Genomic DNA, 19,095 nt, shown 5'->3' on the forward strand with positions numbered 1-19,095 from the left:
ACATTTTAGTAAGTAACTGTAATTTAATTACACATTTTTTCTCAGTAACCATAACGGATTACAATTACATTTATTTTGTAATTAAATTACATCATGCCGTTACAAATAATTACTCCCCAAAGTTATATTATAGGGGTGAACAAATGAGTCTTTCCTCGGCCAAGCAATTGATTTTTGTGGTCCCTAAGAGGCCAGAAAATAGTGAAAAATGTAGTGAAAAATGTGCATCACAATTTTCTTAAGTGCAAACTTGATGTGAGGTGAGCTGAGTAATGTGTGGTATTTTTGCTTCGTAAGTTACTTTTCACTCGTAAAATACAGTATGTTTGTATGATTTTATGTGTACATTATTGCTGTTTCTTTTTTCTTTTTTTTTGCATTTTTGTTTTTTATGTAAAGCACTCTTCTTTAGTATTTTAGTATGAGATGGCACAATACATTGGAATTGAATTAAAACAGTTGATTGTCAAAATACACTCACCACCATCTATGGGGTGTTCCTAGTGAATATTAGGGAACACTTTTTAATATAATGAAGTCCAGTAAAACCACACCACCACCTGCTATGACCTTAATAATACACATAAATAGAATTATCACCTATCTGAACATATCAGCAAAAACTAAAAATGTATAAGCTTCATTAAAGTAGAATTTATAGCAGAGCTGTTTCAATACATTGAACAGGTGTTTCTAATAAAGTGTAACGTCATTATCATTAATTAACCAACTGTTTCAGCTCTGAATATTATTATCTAAAATTTCCATTTTAAACACAAACATTCTAGGTTTATTTTTCTGTGCTTGGTAACATTAAAGGTTGACAAGAAGTAAACCTGCTTGTCTCATCAGCAGCTGGTGTGTAAGGTGAGTCAAGAAAGACTGCAGACGCAACACTAAATACAAACTGATTTCAATTTTCGGTTTATAATATTGCATAGCTGTTTGAAGAACTCAAACCACAACCTCATCTTCATCAACAGACTCAGTGGCAATGGAAGAACTACAGCTACGAAAGCCTTCTGGGCGCAGAAAGGAGATAAGAGCCTACAGCCTGAGGACTTTTGACAGACCTGATTTGATGATGGCTGAAACAGCTGATGCACAAAATGCACAGGTTCGACTAACCAAACTATGAATTCACATACTGTGTGATATATTGAAATTACCAGACATAATCAGTTTTATTGTGGGAATCATACATTCATGTTTCAGGTATTAACTTCCTGTCAGATAAGTTCAAATTGTGACTCTTAAATTATTTCCCAGGAGAACTCCACAATCAGCTCAGAGACTGTCATCTACTACACTCTCTTCTTTGTGAAAGTGGTACTGTGGCTCACCTTTGCCTGGATTTTGTCTTACCTCCACCTGGGCTCTCAGTGTTTTGTCCTGTTACTGACCTTCGGCTTGCCAAAAGCTGTGAACTGGGCAAGGAGGCGTCTGAAGGGACCAGTAACTCAAACTGTCACACTGGAGCACATGAGCACATGAGCAGAAAAAATAAAATGAATGAATGAGTTCCTCTGATTTTCATTGATTTCTATTATTAAGAGAATTTTCATGACACATTTCACTGCGCCTTATCTTGCTTGAGTATGACTGACTGTATTTAACCTGATGATTTTTGCCTTGTGTGGGTCTTTTCTACTTCATGCAACAGAAAAAATGTCAAGGAGCTATTGAATAGTCAGACAATAAAGTGTATAGTGAATAGTGAGTTGGTCTTAAACATTTATAGAAATACATTTAATGCAACGAAAGTGAAAAAGGAAAAGAAACAAAAGTTTTAGTTTCCATCCATTTTATTGAATTTATAGACTTTCAAACAAACTTGTACAAATTGCAAAACTGCTTTTGGTAATACTTCATTGTTTTATTATCATATTAGGAAATTAATTAAGTGAATAAAAAGTAAACGATGTGAAAAGAGAACATAGAAATACAACAGAATGCCACAGAGAGCAAAGAAAGAAAGACAGAAAAGAGGCAACTGTTTTCCACAGAGTCAACTGTTTGTATCATATTTGCAGTAGACTGAAGTTCAATTGCCAACCAGGCTAATTGCTGGTCAGAAGAATAGAAGTACCTCTTTGTGGTAAATGACACAATATTTTGTACTGGCAATGTAATGAAAAGCCTGTCCTTAATAGTCTGGTTTGAAATTTACAATGTCAGATTTGTATTATTTTGTATTGCACTACTGTATTTATACACCAGGTGGCATCAAAATCACACACAGCAATGCCAAAACCCCCTGATCTTGCCACCCACTCCTATCGCTGCCAGTTTTCATATTCTGTACCAACAGACACAGGTGATGTGAAAGGCAGATAGCTGACAAAAGCAAAATTTCTTCATTTAGTTTTTTTGCATACACACACACACACACACACACACACACACACACACACACACACACACACACACACACACACTGCAGTAAGCATTAAAATATTGTGGAGCATTTTGTGAAGCTTGCTTTGCATTCCTGGTTGTTTTTTTGTATGCTGTAATGCTGTAAGGGCTTACTTAGATAAGTTAGACACTTACAAAACAATAGTCAGTGCTATTACACACTTCCATATCCCTACCTGCTTTTTCACACAAAGGCCCAATTACCAAAGCACAGTTTTTGTTAGCACTTACATACCATTTATCCAGTATGTCTGCATTTATAATACTGATCATTAGTAACTGTCTCATGTAAATTAGTGAAATGCCAATGCATGGATTTAACTTTCCACAGGCACAAATTCATACAAATCTTGGCTTCTTCTACTGTCTTTATGAATAAAGACAGGGTATATGCAGGAATCCTGAACTTAAATTAAATACCATCTAAGACCTTTTTTGAAGACCCTTCACATAGATTTTAAGCCTTCATCGCGATTTCTAAGCGAGGCATCTTCTAGTACTAACTGATTACATCAGCGATACACTTGAACGTTGCACAGTGTGCAACACAGTGTCCCATAGTGGCTTTGTGTCAAGCACTTAGCACACCTCACAGTTATTCCTAAAGACAGGCCTCAGCCATGGTTCCAACCGTTTTAACAGTTGTCTTTTTCAGATAACGTCAAATCTAGCAGAATTCAATAAATGAACTACACAGCATCCCAATACGTGCCTATGCAATGATTAATTTCAGGTAAACTTTAGCATACAACCTCTTTGGACATTGCATTGAAACTTGTATTGAAAAAAATGATATGCATTGAAACCAAGTTATAAAATCTAATACTTTGGAAAATGGCATTTAATACTTTTTAAAGGGCCCTAAACTTTGCTAAATTGATTTATCAACTTTTAATACATTTTAAGACCCCATGGACAACCTGCAAAAGGATTATATGGGGGAAATTATCTTGATGAAAACACATGACAAATAGACCTGGGAAAATGTCAATATCAGCTCTGTGTGAGAAGTGGCATATTTTTGTGCGCGGTGTGGAGTCGAGGCACAGGGAGGCATAACTGAGTGGGGCAATCAATGTCCAGAGGGCGTTGTGTTCAGGTAGAGCATGTCCACTACCAGCAGCATATGATTAAGCCTCTATATTCATTCAAGCCGGTCTGTTCACATTCTTTGCTACTCACGGGGAGGTGCACTTTTTCAAAAGGTTAAATATATATAAAATATGGATATGCACAACAACTGCAAGTGCACCACAAATGCTTTAATCTGTTTATACTGTTAAATTGGAATGTAAGAAATGTTATTTGCGTCTACAGATTTAGCGTTGCATGGAAATCTCATCCCATTGAAATACACTGGAAGGATTCTCTCTGCTTTTGAGAGATCAAGGCAAAACAATGTTAAATATCCATTTTGTTTTGGTTGAGGAAACTGAAAAGGAATTCCTCTAACTCAGTCGCTTTGCCTCTCTACACATTAGAGCAGCCATTTCCTCACACAACTCAAGAAAACCTCAAATGGCATTGGAAGTAAATTCACAAAAAAAAAAGTGTTAATAATATCAAAAATACCAACAAACAGGCAAAAAAAATTAAACAGATTGGTCACAGCAAATTTATGTACACATACACATTAAGAAAAGAGCTGTCAGTGGAGTTGGGGAGAGGGTTGGGTCAGTGGGAGAGAACGAGGAGAAAGATTTGGGCAATTAGATAAGCCCTGTATCTTCGCCATACAGGGGAGTTACAGAGGTTGCCTTGAGGGCAGACCAGGAACAGACAGGGTGAGGAGGAGGGGGAAAGCCAAGGCTGCATGTTCACCTCTTCTTGGGGGCTTGAGCGGTGCGGGGTGGGGTGACGGGCCGACCAGAATTTACACCACCATACTGGTACTTGGCCTTCTTCTCTGAGGGCTTTAAGATCTTTAAATGATGAAACACAAACAGAAACAGTGAGACGATGCAATGTTTTAGCAATGCAGCACTTTTCCAACAAAAAACCCAAAGGCAGGTAGCAAAATAAATAAACAAGTCCACCATCTACCTGGAAGGAACACATGAGGGATTCATCGACACTCATCATGCCGCCTGCGTTATCAAACTCCCCGCAGTAGTTTGGAGCAGAGAAAAGTGTGACCAGTTGGCGTTTGGCAAAGAACTCATATCCATCCTCCACAACCTGTTGGAAGACGTGACATTATTCCAACGCCTACAGCTATCAATATCAAGAAACAGATCTTCAGCAATCGTTAGTCCAGTTGAGGTTGAGTGTACAAAACCACCTACACCTGAATCAATATGAAACACCCAAACACAGAGCTGAAATAGCTGTGACTAATTTAAACAGTATTGAAATTATTAGTCTTTTAATCAATGAACAGAAAAGTTAAAAATTGGAATAGTGATCAATAGTTTTTGGTCATTCATCAGATAAACATACCTGATGTCAGTGTCACAAATACAAACAGTGGCTCTGCATTCTCTGTTTCATACCATTTTAATAAAGCAAACAAATCTAGTGCTGAATAAAGTTACAGCCCTACACCTTCATCCCCTTCCTAATCACCTGGTGGGCTCTGCAGATGAGGTCCAGGTCATGACGGTTTAGGAACTTGCTGACCACGTCGGCCCCAAAGGTGAAGGAGACCCCGCGGTCATTCTCTCCCCAGCCTTGTACATCCTTATCTGGGTCAGACCACAACAGGTCACAGAGCAGGCCTATGAGACACACAAGGAGAGGATAGATGTACAGGGCAGATAGAGAAAAGGGACACATAAATCAGGAAAAGAGTTGAAAGGAGAGAACAGACAGGTAACGGGGGAAACAATGTGCTGAGGATCCAGCTCACTTTGCTGATGTAACGCAGAACAGTCTTTTACTCAGGAAGAGAGAGACTGCATGTTTTGGTTTAAAGGTAAACTTAAATTCCGGGGAGAAATCCAGAGGAAGTGAACATGTTCAGTATCATGTGCCAGCGCACGCGCACAGACACACACACACACACAAGCATGCACTTTACCTGTATCAGGTACATCTGTTGGCCTCATGATCCTACGGATCTGCTCCATTGACTGCAAATCAGGCGATAGCCCTGTAATGGAAAATAAAAAAGTTTATCTTTGATTTAATAATGGCTGATCTTTTGATACTGAGCTGCCTTGTTTTTTGTTTTTTTGTAATTATTTTGAAGAAGGACATCACATTGGGGACAAGGAGAGGGGAGATGAGTTACTAACTGTAGCTGTCTCACCTCCATGGCAGCAGAAGATCTTCTCATCAATAATAGCAGCAATGGGGAGGCAGTTAAAGCAGTCAGTGAAGGTCTTCCATAACTTAATGTTGAATCTGCGCTTGCCTGGTGAAGCAAATAAACACACATTATTATACTTTGAATATATGTGCCCTTTAGGTGTGTTCATGTACGTATATATGTGTAAGAAGAGTTGATATCTACTCACACTCATCGTAGAATCCGTAGATACGGTTGATGGAAGCACACTCGTGGTTGCCCCTGAGCAGGAAAAAGTTCTCTGGGTATTTGATCTTGTAGGCCAACAACAGGCAGATGGTTTCCAGGGACTGTTTACCTCTGTCCACGTAGTCACCCAGGAAAAGGTAGTTCGCCTCTGGAGGAAAGCCACCATACTCAAACAGCCTCAGTAGATCTGTGTACTGCCCATGGATATCACCTGAGGAAAAGATGTAAGAGGGAAGGGGAGACAAGGTGTTAATATGACTATTTTTCTTTCAGTGCAGTCACAAGGATAGGATGCTTAGCATATCATCATTACGGCACAGGGGAGCTGCTTAGGCAGGAAAACAATGAGAGGAACATCATTGAGTGAAAGGGGAAAATGATTAAAAACAGTGGTGACGCAGACATAAAAGACATTCAAATATAAAGTAACTGCAGGACTCCACAAAAAAGCAAATACTTTTAGTAGATCTCCAATCAACATACTCACCCACACGTACTGTATGCATCCACACCTCCTACTATCTCTCAGAATCCATTTAGATTTTTCAGACCACTGCCAGATATGTAGGTTGATGGGGATACAGTCCCCTCCAAAAGTATTACAGTGAGGCCAATTCCTTTATTTTTGCTGTAGACTAAAAACATTTGGGTTTGACATCAAAAGATGAATATGAGACAAAAGATCAACATTTCAGCTTTTATTTCCAGATATTTACATCTGGATCTGATACACAACCTAGAAGATAGCATTATTTGTAACGGAACACTACATTTTTAGTTGAGCAAAAGTATTGGAACAGACAGACTTAAAATAGATTAAAATGGATAAGACTTAATATTAAGTTGCAAATCATTTGCTTGCAATAACTGCATCAAGCCTGTGACCCATTGACATCACCAAACTTTTGCATTCTTCTCTTGTGATGCTTTTCCAGGCTTTCACCGCAGCCTCTTTCAGTTGTTGTTTGTTTTGGGGGGTGACTCCCTTCAGTCTCCTCTTTAGCAGGTAAAATGCATGCTCTATAGGGTTTAAGTCTGGATATTGACTTGATCTTTCTTTAAATTGGCAGACAAAATGTTTCTGTAGACTTCTGAGTTCATTTTGCTGCTGCCATCATGTGTTACATCATCAATGAAGATTAATGAGCCCGTCCCAGAAGAGGCCATGCAAGCTCAAGCCATGACATTACCTCCACCGTGTTTCACAGATGAGCTTGTATGTTTGGGATCATGAGCAGATCCTTTCTTTCTCCAAAGTTTAGCCTTTCTATCTCTTTGGTAAAGGTTAATCTTTTTCTCATCGGTCCATAAAACGTCGTCCCATAATTTTTGTGGCTTGTCTCTGTACTTTTTGGCAAAATCCAGCCTGGCCTTCCTATTCTTTTTGCTAATGAGTGGTTTGAATCTTCTGGTGTAGCCTCTGTAATTTTGTTCACGAAGTCTTCTGCAAACAGTAGATTCTGATACCTTCACTACTGCCCTCTGGAGGTTGTTGCTGATGTCACTAACAGTTGTTTTAGGGTCTTTCTTTACAGCTCACAATGTTTCTATCGTCAACTGCTGTTGTTTTCCTTGGTCTACCTGTTCGACGTCTGTTACTTAGTACACCAGTTTATTTCTTCTTCAGGACATTCCAAATGGTTGTACTGGCTATGGCCAATGTTTGTGCAATGGCTCTGATTGATTTTCCATTTTCTCTCAGCTTCACAATTGCTTTTTTTTCATCCATAGACAGCTCTCTGGTTTTCATGTTGGTTACACCTCTAACTATAACTAACTAAGTCTGCACAGGTAAAACCCAAATCTAAAATTGAGCATAGACATTCAGCATTATTTATTGTTTGAATAGGACACAACTAGGCAACAAAACACACCTGTCAGTCACATGTTCCAATACTTTTGCTCACCTAAAAATGTGGTGTTCCATTACAAATAATGCTATCTTCTAAGTTGTGTATCAGATCCAGATGTGAATACCTAGAAATAAAAGCTGAAATGTTGATCTTTTGTTTCATATTCATCTCTTGTCAAACCCAAATGTTTTCAGTCTATAAAAGGAATGGCCTCACTCTTCCAATACTTTTGGATACTGTAACAATACTGTATACAATACTGTATATGACTGTGTGGCTGTTTAACTGGGGCTGCAGCAGCAAGGCTCAAAGATACACACATACACACAAAATGACAATTACCACCTGATCAATGCCGTGGCCCCTGGGAGATGAGCGGAGGGAAAGACTGCTGACAATCCAGGTTAATCATAAAAATAAGGGACGCACATACACACGTCCGCACAAACTAACTTTAATTTTAACAACTCTCACAGGAACTCAGGTCACCGCCTTATCTTTTTTGGCATCAGTCAAGCAGTGATGAGCCGGAGGCGCTCTTACCAAAGCACAGGATCTCTGCAGGGGAGACTCACTCCATCACCTAGCCAAGACCTGCTTCCTTTTTATATCCTCTTGCACCAACTTAAGAGCTGCTCTAATTTGGGCTAAATGCTCCAGACATAGAGGACTGCATAGAGCCTCATGAGAAAGGCAAAGACAATAATAACAGGTTCCATCATGTCCAAAACGGAAAGGAGATTCATGCGCCACACTCTTTTTATGGCAATGCTTCATTACAAGATGGTACCAAAGACAAATTAAAATTAAATAATATGCCTTGTTAAGCCATGCAGCTGTCTGGCCCTGAGATTAAAATGACCAACACAAATTGCAATGTTTTACTGCAGTCATGACGGTGGCTGGTATGATCTTTCCTATTCCGTGGTGCCGTCAGTGATCTAGGCACCAAAACAGAAACGACTGGCACCAAAACCATATGGCTACAGGCCTTTACTTATTTTTTCTTGAACCTTAGGGTTGGCATTCAAATACACACTTTTCCGTGCAAATGAATAATTAAAGAATAGCCTTGAATGTTTGTCCAGCTCTTTTTTAAATTTACATTCGTGTTGTGCTAGCTATTTGTTTTGTATTCCACCATCAATCACTTAACTCCAGACAAGCAGCCTTAGTTTGCCATCTACAGTTTGATGTAGGTACTGGTAATGGTAACCACACCATCGTGTTTCAGTTAGTGCACTGCTTTTGCAACATTAATCCAGGTTGCAAGCTGTCACTATGAAATCAGAAAATTGTGTACATTTTACAAACTGTGTGGAGTTTGCAAGTTGCGCAAGATCTCTCTGGGTACTCCACCTTCCTCCAACAGACCAAAAAACATGCAGATTAGTTTAATTGGTCACTTTAAATTGCCCGTAGGTGTGAATGTGAGTCTTTTTCTATATATGACTAGCGACCTGTCCAGGGTGTACCCCGCCTATCGCCCAATGTCAGCTGAGACTGGCTCCAGCTCCCCCATGACCCACTAGAGGATAAGCGGTAAAATAAAAAAAAGAATGAATAAATGCTTTAGTTGCTGTTTTCAATCCTATTTTAAATGTTAACATTTAAGAGTGAAAAAGTGACGGTGGATTAAAAGTAGGCATCCATGTGTCATAAATATTTCATCAAAACAAGAACTATTTTTGGCTTTTCAGTATTCCAGTTTTATATTGAAAGATTATTGCCTTTCTTTTTGGGTTCTAATTATGTGAATGTTAGTTTGCCACAAACAAATAATCAGACATCTTAATTACTTTGTCAATGATCATATATTACAGTATGAGTTTACATTGTTCTAAGCTACCTAAAACAAGGAACAGACTTGAAGACTGTTGAAACCTATATTAAAAACATGAAACTTTGTATAAACATTTATACAAGATTTTGTTTTTAGTCTTGGCAGTCAGAAAGCAGCACATACTGAACAACAGAGTAAATACAGAGGACAACACAGAACACAAATTCCATGATTTGTCGGTACCAAAACAGAAATGGACATGCAATAAAAAACTAGTGTTGGTTATTTATGCTCCCTTTGGCATAGAAAGGGGAAAACTATGGGGACAAAAATCTGGATGAAATGGTGGATGTAGAAACATGGCAACACAGACTGTAATCTCTGCAGAGAGAGTTAGAGGTGAGTGAACTTTGTAAGTGTGGGGCCAATTTTAGCTGAGCTGTGGCTCAGTAGCAAAACCTGGATGAAATGGATTATAAAATAATACTCTTTCACTCACAGCACACCACGCGATTTCTCTGCTTTGTTGGCACTGTGAATACACTCTTTTTATTGTTATTTCCCCCCGCTCCAACCAGCGATGCTGACCGACTGTCCATGTTTATATTGATATAAATGGAAAGGCCACAATTTATTGGCTGTTTGTTTTGAAAGTGCCTCACTCCAGAAGAGGTACTTCATGTGGGTTTTCACTCTAATTACCTTCAACATCACTGTAAGAGATGACGCATGAGTGAGTTACTATCAAAAATATGAACTTGTGGGCTTTGGACCGGATTTCTATGGGGTAGCCCCTGCCTGCCTGCTGACATGGAATTTACTCAGCCTGTCTCTGCAGTGTCAAAACAGTCCCAGAATAGCAGCAGAGAGATTTAGGGTTTAAAAAGCAGAGCAAAAGACCGAAAGGTAGCGCTGAACCTGAGGTCATTGTTATAAATGAGCAAAATTTGTCTCAGAAGACAACGTGATATAAAATCAATGACCTTGACAGAAACTCTATAATAATAAAATATAAACAGTGTATATATAATGACATCTGTCCCACCCACATGTAGCACAGGCATTTATATTTATGTCACGCTATTATGCCGTGACAGAACAGGAAACTAGATCATCTGAATAAGTAATAATCCAACAAACATTTAAAAAAAAAAAAAAAAACAGCATAATGTAATCTGCATTATATTGGCCAAGCCTTAGGATGCTGGTACTGTAAATAAATATGCTGCTGCATGACGCTGTGTAGTCAGATAATCAACTGGTTCAAAAGCACCCACTTTAAAAATCAGTGTGAGGAACACAGAAGAATAGTGCTCAGGGCACATTTCAAAATGGAAACAACACATAAATACAAAAGTCCAAACAGGCCCAAATTGTACATAATTGTAATATAGTTTATCTTTGCTGAACATAATTTAATTCAAATTATTCTCAAAAATAGGCTCCACTTTACACAAAAAAGCAAATATTAAAAAAAAGAAAAATACCTCACTGAGAAATGTATTTGTGCAGTTAGTTGACAGGGAGCATACACAGAGCACAGTTTAATATATGGTGAAAGAATATCACCTTGTAGGCACATATAACTCCTCATGATGCTCACATCATTAACTGAGCCGAGTTCGACAGTGATATAAATAAATGTGCAGCTGCATTCGGGGAGCTGGTATAACAAGTATAACAATGTGAAATGTAAACAATAAATAAAATGTACTTGAGGGCAAGAGATTAATACCAGCTGCCAGTGTGTTTGACAAGCTCACATATCAACCTATTCTAGGTTCCTTAGTCAAGACATTTTAATTAACTTTTGCATTATAAAATGTTTTATTACAGCCTCTCCTTGTCTGTGACCTGTTTGTGCTACTTGTGAGTCAGTACTTGAAATGAGAAAGGTTTGACAAATTGTTTCATTCTAGTTGGTTTTGGATATATCTCCCCATTAATCTCTTAACACTATTGACATTTTGAAAATGTATTTATAAATGCTACCACAGAATATCAAACCTACACATATCTACAGTAGTATAAAAAATATTGCTCAATTATTATATTATGATACAGGTTAATGAATCAATTACAGTTTTAAAGGATTGTGATTGCATGGTGCTGTTAATCATTATCATCTTTTATGTGTATTATTTTAGTAATAAAAAATAACTACCACATCTTGACGCTGAGGATTTTATTATTTTATTAGTCTGGCTGCAAAAACTGTATTCAGAGGAAAGTTTATATTACTCTGTTTAAATAAATCATAAAGCCAAATGGTGGCAAAGCTGCAAGCCTGAGCAAAATTGTGCTAGTAGTATAAAGTTTTGCACGTGAGAGAAGTGAGACCAGAACATGATCCTTATTGCTTTAGTAAATAATTAAAAGGCGTTCACTGGTTGGTCTTTATGGTCAGCTTACCATCACAGCAATGGGTTAAAGCCAAGTAATCAGTTTGAGGTTAGAAGTTCAGCACAAAACAAAGAGAGTTAAGGGGAGACAAAGAAACCTCACACAGCGACAGTTAACACCACCTGAAACTCATGCATATTTTAGAGTAACGTATCACAGTTAGGACTACATAGAGCAAGGCCTTTCAAAAATGAGAAGCAATGAAAGACAATGTGTGTGGGAGGGAAATGGTATGAGAAGAGTCATGGATGAACTGTGTGTAGGACTGAGTCTATAAGTGAGCTTGTGTACTGTATTTTCAAGGACTGGCACATACTGTATATTAAGATGGTTCAGAGTTGCACTCAGTTGCGCTGCTACCCTGGAGGGAAGAGATAACACTTGTGGGAGTGTGCAGGAGCCAGCTAGAGATAGTTGATAGTGATAGTTGAGGCTATTTCAACTGTTGAGGGGGAGCTGACTTGCTTAGTGGGGTAAATATGCTCCCTCAGGTAGCCAAGTGATACACAGTCTGTGTATATGTGTGCAATTCCCCTTCATGTATCCCTCTGTAGTGCACACAGAGAAGTCGGGTTGAGGGAGAAAGGCCGAGGCAGTGTTATCCGGTCTGGTTACATAAGTAAATTCTGAGCTGCATCAAAGAAATAGATCGCTGCTCTGTGGTGTGCAGACTGGGCTTTGTGGCATGCGCCCTGCAGAGTGGGAGTTTGTTATTGGCCCTCAGAGTCAGACTGGAGCTTTCTGCTTGAGCTGCACTTTAAGAAATTAAAATGATGTTGTTGTTGTTGTTTGACATTCGTGAACGGCTATAGGCAAATACTCAAGTCGTACGCAGTCTTAAAAATCAATAACTGGACCACAGAACTAGCAGACACAAAGTGACAACCTTTTGTTTTGCTTATCACAAGTCAACAGGCTTTTATGGGCATGGCCTTTTTATCTATACAAGCCTGTCATTAGTTTTCATTTAATTAATTATTTGCAGTGCTCTATGCAATATCACATAAACCTTTGATCTGGGGAACACACAGAGGAGAACTGCACTCATTTTTAGGTCTCAGGTATTTGGCTGGCAGTTACTGCTCGTATAAATCAGGGAATGTTTGGATCTTATATTTGGGTCAATATGCTGTTTTTATACAATTATTTTCAGATTAAAACTTTACCTCCTGTGGTTGTAAGCGTTTAAACTCAGAAGTGCCTTAATGGAAATGTTACAGTGGGACACAGGAGAGTAAGATGAACACAATACAGAAGGGTTAGCACAGAGTAGAAGATGAGATGGTGAGAAAAATGACAGAAGAAAGGGAGCAGAAAGGGAAAACACTGACCACAGATCTTAAGGGGCGCCTCAAGCTCCAGCAGGATGGGCTGGCTGAGGAAGATCTCCCTTGATTTGATGCAGAGGCCCCGCACCTCTGCCTCGGACATCTGGACTATCTTCCCGGGGCGGCATCCCCGCACTAGAGAGGAGAGAAAAGACAAGATGCTGTCATTGCTATCAACAGTTATTATCATCACTGTCAGTTCTAACGCAGCAGTGGCAGAACCGGCAACCGCAAAAAACACCACGGAGCTCTCTAAAGCAAACACGTGAGGGCCCCCACATAGCAAATCCTGAGTGGGCCCCTCTTCTGCAGCACTGTGCAGGCTGCTTTTAACATCTTTCATAGAGAGGATACTTACCATTTCAAAAATACTACTAAATTTAATAACCCACCTTCGAACACTGGACACAAATTATGGAGTTAATTGTACTGTAATTGTTACTTTTTAACAAAACAAACCAACAAAAATGTTAAGATGCTGTTTTTCCCCATCACTCATTGTCACAGAGTGCAGGATTTCATTATCAAAGATGTTGTAAAAAGACCACCTGACTACTTAGATCAGATCGTTACTCAGATTAGCACCTGACACTGAAGCTGTCGGAGTGCACAGCGGACCCTCTCTCATCTGATGCTAACACTATGTGACCAACTGTGGCATCTCCCTCATATCTCCTCACCTCCATCCTCATCTTCCTGGCTGCCTCTGTGTGACTATAAGATTTTAGAGAAAAGTTGTTAACATGCTGGTTAACATATCATTTTTATTGTAGCCTGCTTTTTTATTATTAACATGTTTTATATTATCTTTCTGTAGTATCCCATTTTCTGTTTATTTGAAGTAGCCTATTTTGCACCATATTGCCAAGACAGATTCCCTGTAGGTTATGTGAAAAAACAATAAAGTAAATATTTATATAAAAAACTAATATAACTAACTTAACTTATATAAAATGGTATATAACTAAAACACAGATAAAATAACTTAAACCTAGCCTTGGTAGCTGCCTTGTGTACCTGTTAACTGTGACAGAGAGCATCCTTTACAGTATGTCAGGATTTACTGTTCCAAACTTTATCAGCAGTAAATTCGGCACATTTTGGTTTATTGTGTTGTTTTTGGGCAATGCTCCATTTAATTTTCTACATGGCTGTTTTAAGACTGTGGTCACTGAGTTGTACTGATACGACTTTGTCACCAAATAATAATATTTATTTTATTTTTATGCCAATGCTGCCTCTGAAAATACAGTCATATAAAAAAATATGTGTTCTATGTAACTTCTTTTTTTTTTTTTTAATAAATAAAAAGTTTTTAAAAGTTCTCATGATAGTTGTGAACAGGCAGGGGCGGGGCACTTCAGGACTGCAGGTCCACCCAGCTTGTGGGGGCTGCGGATGTATACTTTATGGCCCAGAACGCTGTTATGATAGTATAATTTTTCACCAAAGGAGGAAAAAAAAAAACCCATCGAAGTGCAGAACCACAAAGCGATCTTTAAATCTGATGAGCTGTCAGCGTAATGATTCTGTAGCTTAACGCTGCTTAGTCTCAGCCATACTGTACTTAAGAAACCCACTGCTTAGACTATGAGAACAGCTTGCATATTTGGCGGCGGTGTGGGTTTATTGGCTGTGTAGTTGCACTGTACACACTAGCTTTAAGCCTACTTCCTGGCGTTCTGCCACAGCTCGGGGTGCAGATTTATCTTATAGCGATGAAAAGAGGAGTGAGAAATGCAAACCTTTGCTGCACTCAGCAGTTGAAATAGACAGAGATATGAAAAGTGAGATTATACATGAAAACTGCTTCCTAATGACAATACTTTGTGGCTGGAAGTTAAGTTCCATCTAGTTTCAAAAATCTGCATATGATGTATTTGATATTTGCTTTATTTCATATTTAGACGGCCTGCAAAGTGAAAGCAATGTCTCGCAAAGACGGCATCATTAAAAAAAGAAACAAAATCAGTCACATGACATTACTTCTACGCAAAATCTACATAAATTTATATTAGTCTGAAGTATGGTCATATGATTATAATAAAACAGTGACCACTTGTGTCTTGTCACCACAGTAATACACAGACAGTTAATGATAATAAAACTGCAGCCTGCTCCCTTTAATAGTGCTAACAGAGAATAATTAGACTGCATTACTTTCATATGACGTCTCCGTTTGACGTCACAAAAATCACATCATTGTACTGCATAAAGATGAGCCACTGAGGGAATAACAGTGATGAACAAATCCATGACTGAGGACTTATGTAATAACCAACCATTTTTTTATGTTGGCTTAAAGCTTGACGCCCACTAAAGACTCCAATAAAGGATGGTGAAACAAACGCCTATTAGTCAGAGAGGAAGTTTCCTTAAACCCCTTTTCCCCGTTGCCTTCTTGTTTCTTTTTTTTTTTTAAAGATAAAAAAATGTTTCAAATGGATTAACTGATGTACTGTAGTGGTGAGGATTTCCCATGGCTTAGTGTGCATTTTATTGTGTATATCTATACACAAGTGTACACGCATGTTACTTACACACTGTCAATGTCTCATGTCATGTAATCCAGCCAAATATGAGTAAAAAGTGACTAACACAGTGGGAATCTGGACAGTCAAAGACGGTGCTTCTGTGGGGCAAAAAAAAAAAAACTATTCTTAGGCTCCTAGTGTTGCTTTACACCATCAATGTCAATCACTTTTCTTTATCATCCATTCATCTATCTGCGCTGCTTCATGGGCTGTCTACAGCGTGAAGCGTGAAATTGCAAAAGTAGGGCTCTTCACTCAATGGCCAGTCCTCATCAGAGCTGAGCAAGCTAAGCTTGGATGCTTAGCCTGCTCGGCTTTAACACTGAACCTTTCACTGTTAGTACTTCTGCAGGCTGGCACTTTTAAAAGGGATTACGTTATTAAGAACATTGAGGGGCAAAGGCTAAAATCAAGCAATGACAAGGATTTGCAAACATCATAAACCAGATCACTGTTTGTGTGTGTGTGTGTGTGTGTAATTAACAGATTGTACACGTCTTGAGAAAGAGACAGACTGTTCTAAAAGTTTTAATCTCAATGTGTAAGCAGTCTCAGGGATACTCAGCTTTTCCTGAAGGCTCTATTTTCTCAGACAAAAAATCAAACAGTAAACTATTATGTGATGGGATGCAGCATAAAAGCTTGAGGCCTTTCTAAATTGTCTGGGTAAAAAAACTTAGCGCTGGATAATTAGTAGTCTCTTGATAGCGTACATCTGTGTGGAACTTGAGAAAATAGCAGCAGAAAATAGTGCATGTGATTAAGAGCAGAACTGTTTTTGTTACATCAAAAAATGCGCTATCCATGAAAACACAGAGTGGGTGTAAGTGGGTTTCTGCTAAGTTGGAGGATGTATTTTGTTGGTAAGTTTCACTGAACCCTTTCGAATAAGGTTTCTTAAATGTTTTCAGACCGGGCCTCGCCTCTTCTCCCTTTGGATCCAGACGCATGTAATCAACAAGTACCACCCATGCAAACATCCAAAAAAAGAAACTGATTTAAAACAGACATTAATCCTATTCCCAAATTATTTGCACATGTGCTTGATTCTAACCCTCGTGTGAGTTCACGCCACAAACAGTAAAGCTTAACAATTATGTAAAAAGCAGATGAGCCAATAACGTCCAAATCAATTAGTCACATGTAGTTACTTGTTTTATGGCCATGTTTTATGAGCATGGAAATAGAAAACAGACGCTGTCGCCAACTCGCACCAACAAAATCCTGACATAAATGAACACTTGTGAAACATGCAGATGCCAAGAGTCCAATTTTGTATCCACGCTGTAAGCAACACAATCAACAAGTCAACTGAGAGCCTGAGCCGATCACCGAGGCTGCAGCATGTGGAGGGTCAACAAGGTTTCCAGCTGTAAAAAATGGCCCACCACGAGTCGCATTCACAACTAGATGTCAAATACCAATTACTGCAAACCATGAATGATGATTATGCTAAAGATGCAATGCTGCTTCACGGCAAGCTGCAAATAAACAAGAATTGTTTGCAGACAGTATGGTATTATTTATTTTTCTCTTCATTTTCCAATTGATATGACTATTTGGTGGCTATGATAACTCATCAGAGCAATGAAAGCACTTGCAGCAAAGATTATAAATAACAAATCTTAGCATTTTATATGCTGGCATACTAGTGTCTCATCCCTCCAACAGAGTCACAGATACGGGTGGAAAGTATGCCAAGGACAGCTGAATTTGCCTTGGTGGTCTGGTGTGACTCAAGGGATATCTCACAGGGGAGAAAAAATCTCTCCACTTTCTCTTGATCAGGTGGACTGCCAATGCAAAAAAGCATTTTTGTTCACTCCTCATACTGCCAAGTTAAAAATCTAGTCCTTACATATCCACAAAAACTCTCTTTTATTTAACAAGCATATACACAATTAATACAGCACAGCAGCACATGATGGCCTCCTTTAACCTGTGATAATCATATAAACACAGAATATTTCTGATTGAGCAATCCCACACACACATACAACAAACAAAACTAAATACAAGTGGAGTTAAGATTTCTCAAACACAAATGTTGTCATCAACCAGACCAGTACTAACCCATGTGAGTGCATTGTGGGCCATGTCTGTATGAGAGCACTGAATCACATCAACCTGCCCACTACAACACACCTACAAACCTACTGTTGAGTGAGAGTTACAGAAATCTAACTATCCAATGACTCAAATTTGTTCAGGAGGGGGTAATGAGGAAATCCAATATCAGATAAAAAGGATTAGCTACATGTTTTAATCTTTAATTCAGACATATTTCTAATGCTGTTTAACTTGAGTTTCCCTATACCAATCAATACTAAGGCATATGAACCAGGTCATAAACACAAAATGAGCAGTAACCCTCTATCATAGCAGCGACAACTTAATGCACAGTGGAGCAAAAATGAACAGTGTCAAGGGCAGAGGCGCTGCTGAAAAAGGTTGTTCATGCTTTTAGTAAACGAGTATTAACTTCACCTACATGGTTAGGTTAACAGCTTCAGCTCTTTAGCGCCATTAAATTTTAATCCAAGCATTTTATTTTACTGTCACAACGCACAAGATAATAAATAAATAAAAACCCTGTCCCTGCCACTCCTTCTCGGTACATTTCAGCCCTCTGTAATTCGCCAAAAATAAATGAGCAGAACTGAATACAGCAAAAAATATCAGACAGAAAGTTGAATGACATGCAAAAGTAAAGCAAACGACGGATCAAAATTGGGTGTCTAGAGTAACGTAGCAAGCGATTACAGTGAAAACAGAGATGTAGGCGTTCACTGCTGGCTGTGTTTATAAACACGGCCAGCTAACGGAGCTAGCACCGGGGATACACCGTTACGATTGGCTGTCGGTAGCCCCACTAGCTAACACTTTCCCTGCGCTATTTCTGAAGCAACCCCGGTAGTTACAGAATAATAATAAGAGTCGGCACAGTGGCGGTAGACAGCTCACTCTGTTTAACACAAGAGACTTCATTTAAATTGTTCACCTTCCAAGAGCCGAGAGATGAGGCTGTCCACGTTCAATTCACCCTCCGCCATCTTCACACTGATGGTGTACAGTGTTGAGTAAATTCACTGCTACCAGCAGACAGCAGGGGGCGCTGTTGTCAATAAAACATGACCAGTGGAGAGTGAGCCGATATTAATTCACTACAACCATCTTTATATTAATTATAAGAGTTTGTTTGTGGTTCTAGGCTGAAAAATATATAGTAATATATATACTATATCCTAATGCATATCCTATATATTCTACTTACTGCATCTAGTTGTAAAACACTATG

General features: G+C 38.8%; 1 protein-coding gene across 1 annotated transcript; it reads right to left on the bottom strand.

Moving 5' to 3' along the window:
• Window positions 1–2,381: 2,381 nt before the first annotated feature.
• Window positions 2,382–18,856, bottom strand: LOC128375539 (serine/threonine-protein phosphatase PP1-beta catalytic subunit-like). The gene is made up of 8 exons (XM_053335918.1): window positions 18,799–18,856; window positions 13,267–13,398; window positions 5,877–6,107; window positions 5,669–5,773; window positions 5,438–5,509; window positions 4,984–5,135; window positions 4,462–4,596; window positions 2,382–4,340 (listed from the first exon to the last, which is right to left on the bottom strand). The coding sequence occupies exons 1-8, from the start codon at window positions 18,848–18,850 to the stop codon at window positions 4,236–4,238; spliced, it is 984 nt and encodes a 327-aa protein (XP_053191893.1). The 5' UTR covers window positions 18,851–18,856; the 3' UTR covers window positions 2,382–4,235.
• Window positions 18,857–19,095: the final 239 nt, after the last annotated feature.

The sequence above is a fragment of the Scomber japonicus genome, chromosome 16, assembly GCF_027409825.1.
Source record: "Scomber japonicus isolate fScoJap1 chromosome 16, fScoJap1.pri, whole genome shotgun sequence".
Lineage (NCBI taxonomy): Eukaryota > Metazoa > Chordata > Actinopteri > Scombriformes > Scombridae > Scomber > Scomber japonicus.

Coding starts and splice junctions, on each gene's coding strand:
- LOC128375539 (XM_053335918.1), bottom strand. CDS start 18,850: ATGGCGGAGGGTGAATTGAACGTGGACAGCCTCATCTCTCGGCTCTTG. Junction 13,399..18,798: donor CATCTCTCGGCTCTTGGAAG/GTGAACAATTTA, acceptor TCTCCTCTCTAG/TGCGGGGATGCCGCCCCGGG. Junction 6,108..13,266: donor GGCGCCCCTTAAGATCTGTG/GTCAGTGTTTTC, acceptor TCTTTTCCTCAG/GTGATATCCATGGGCAGTAC.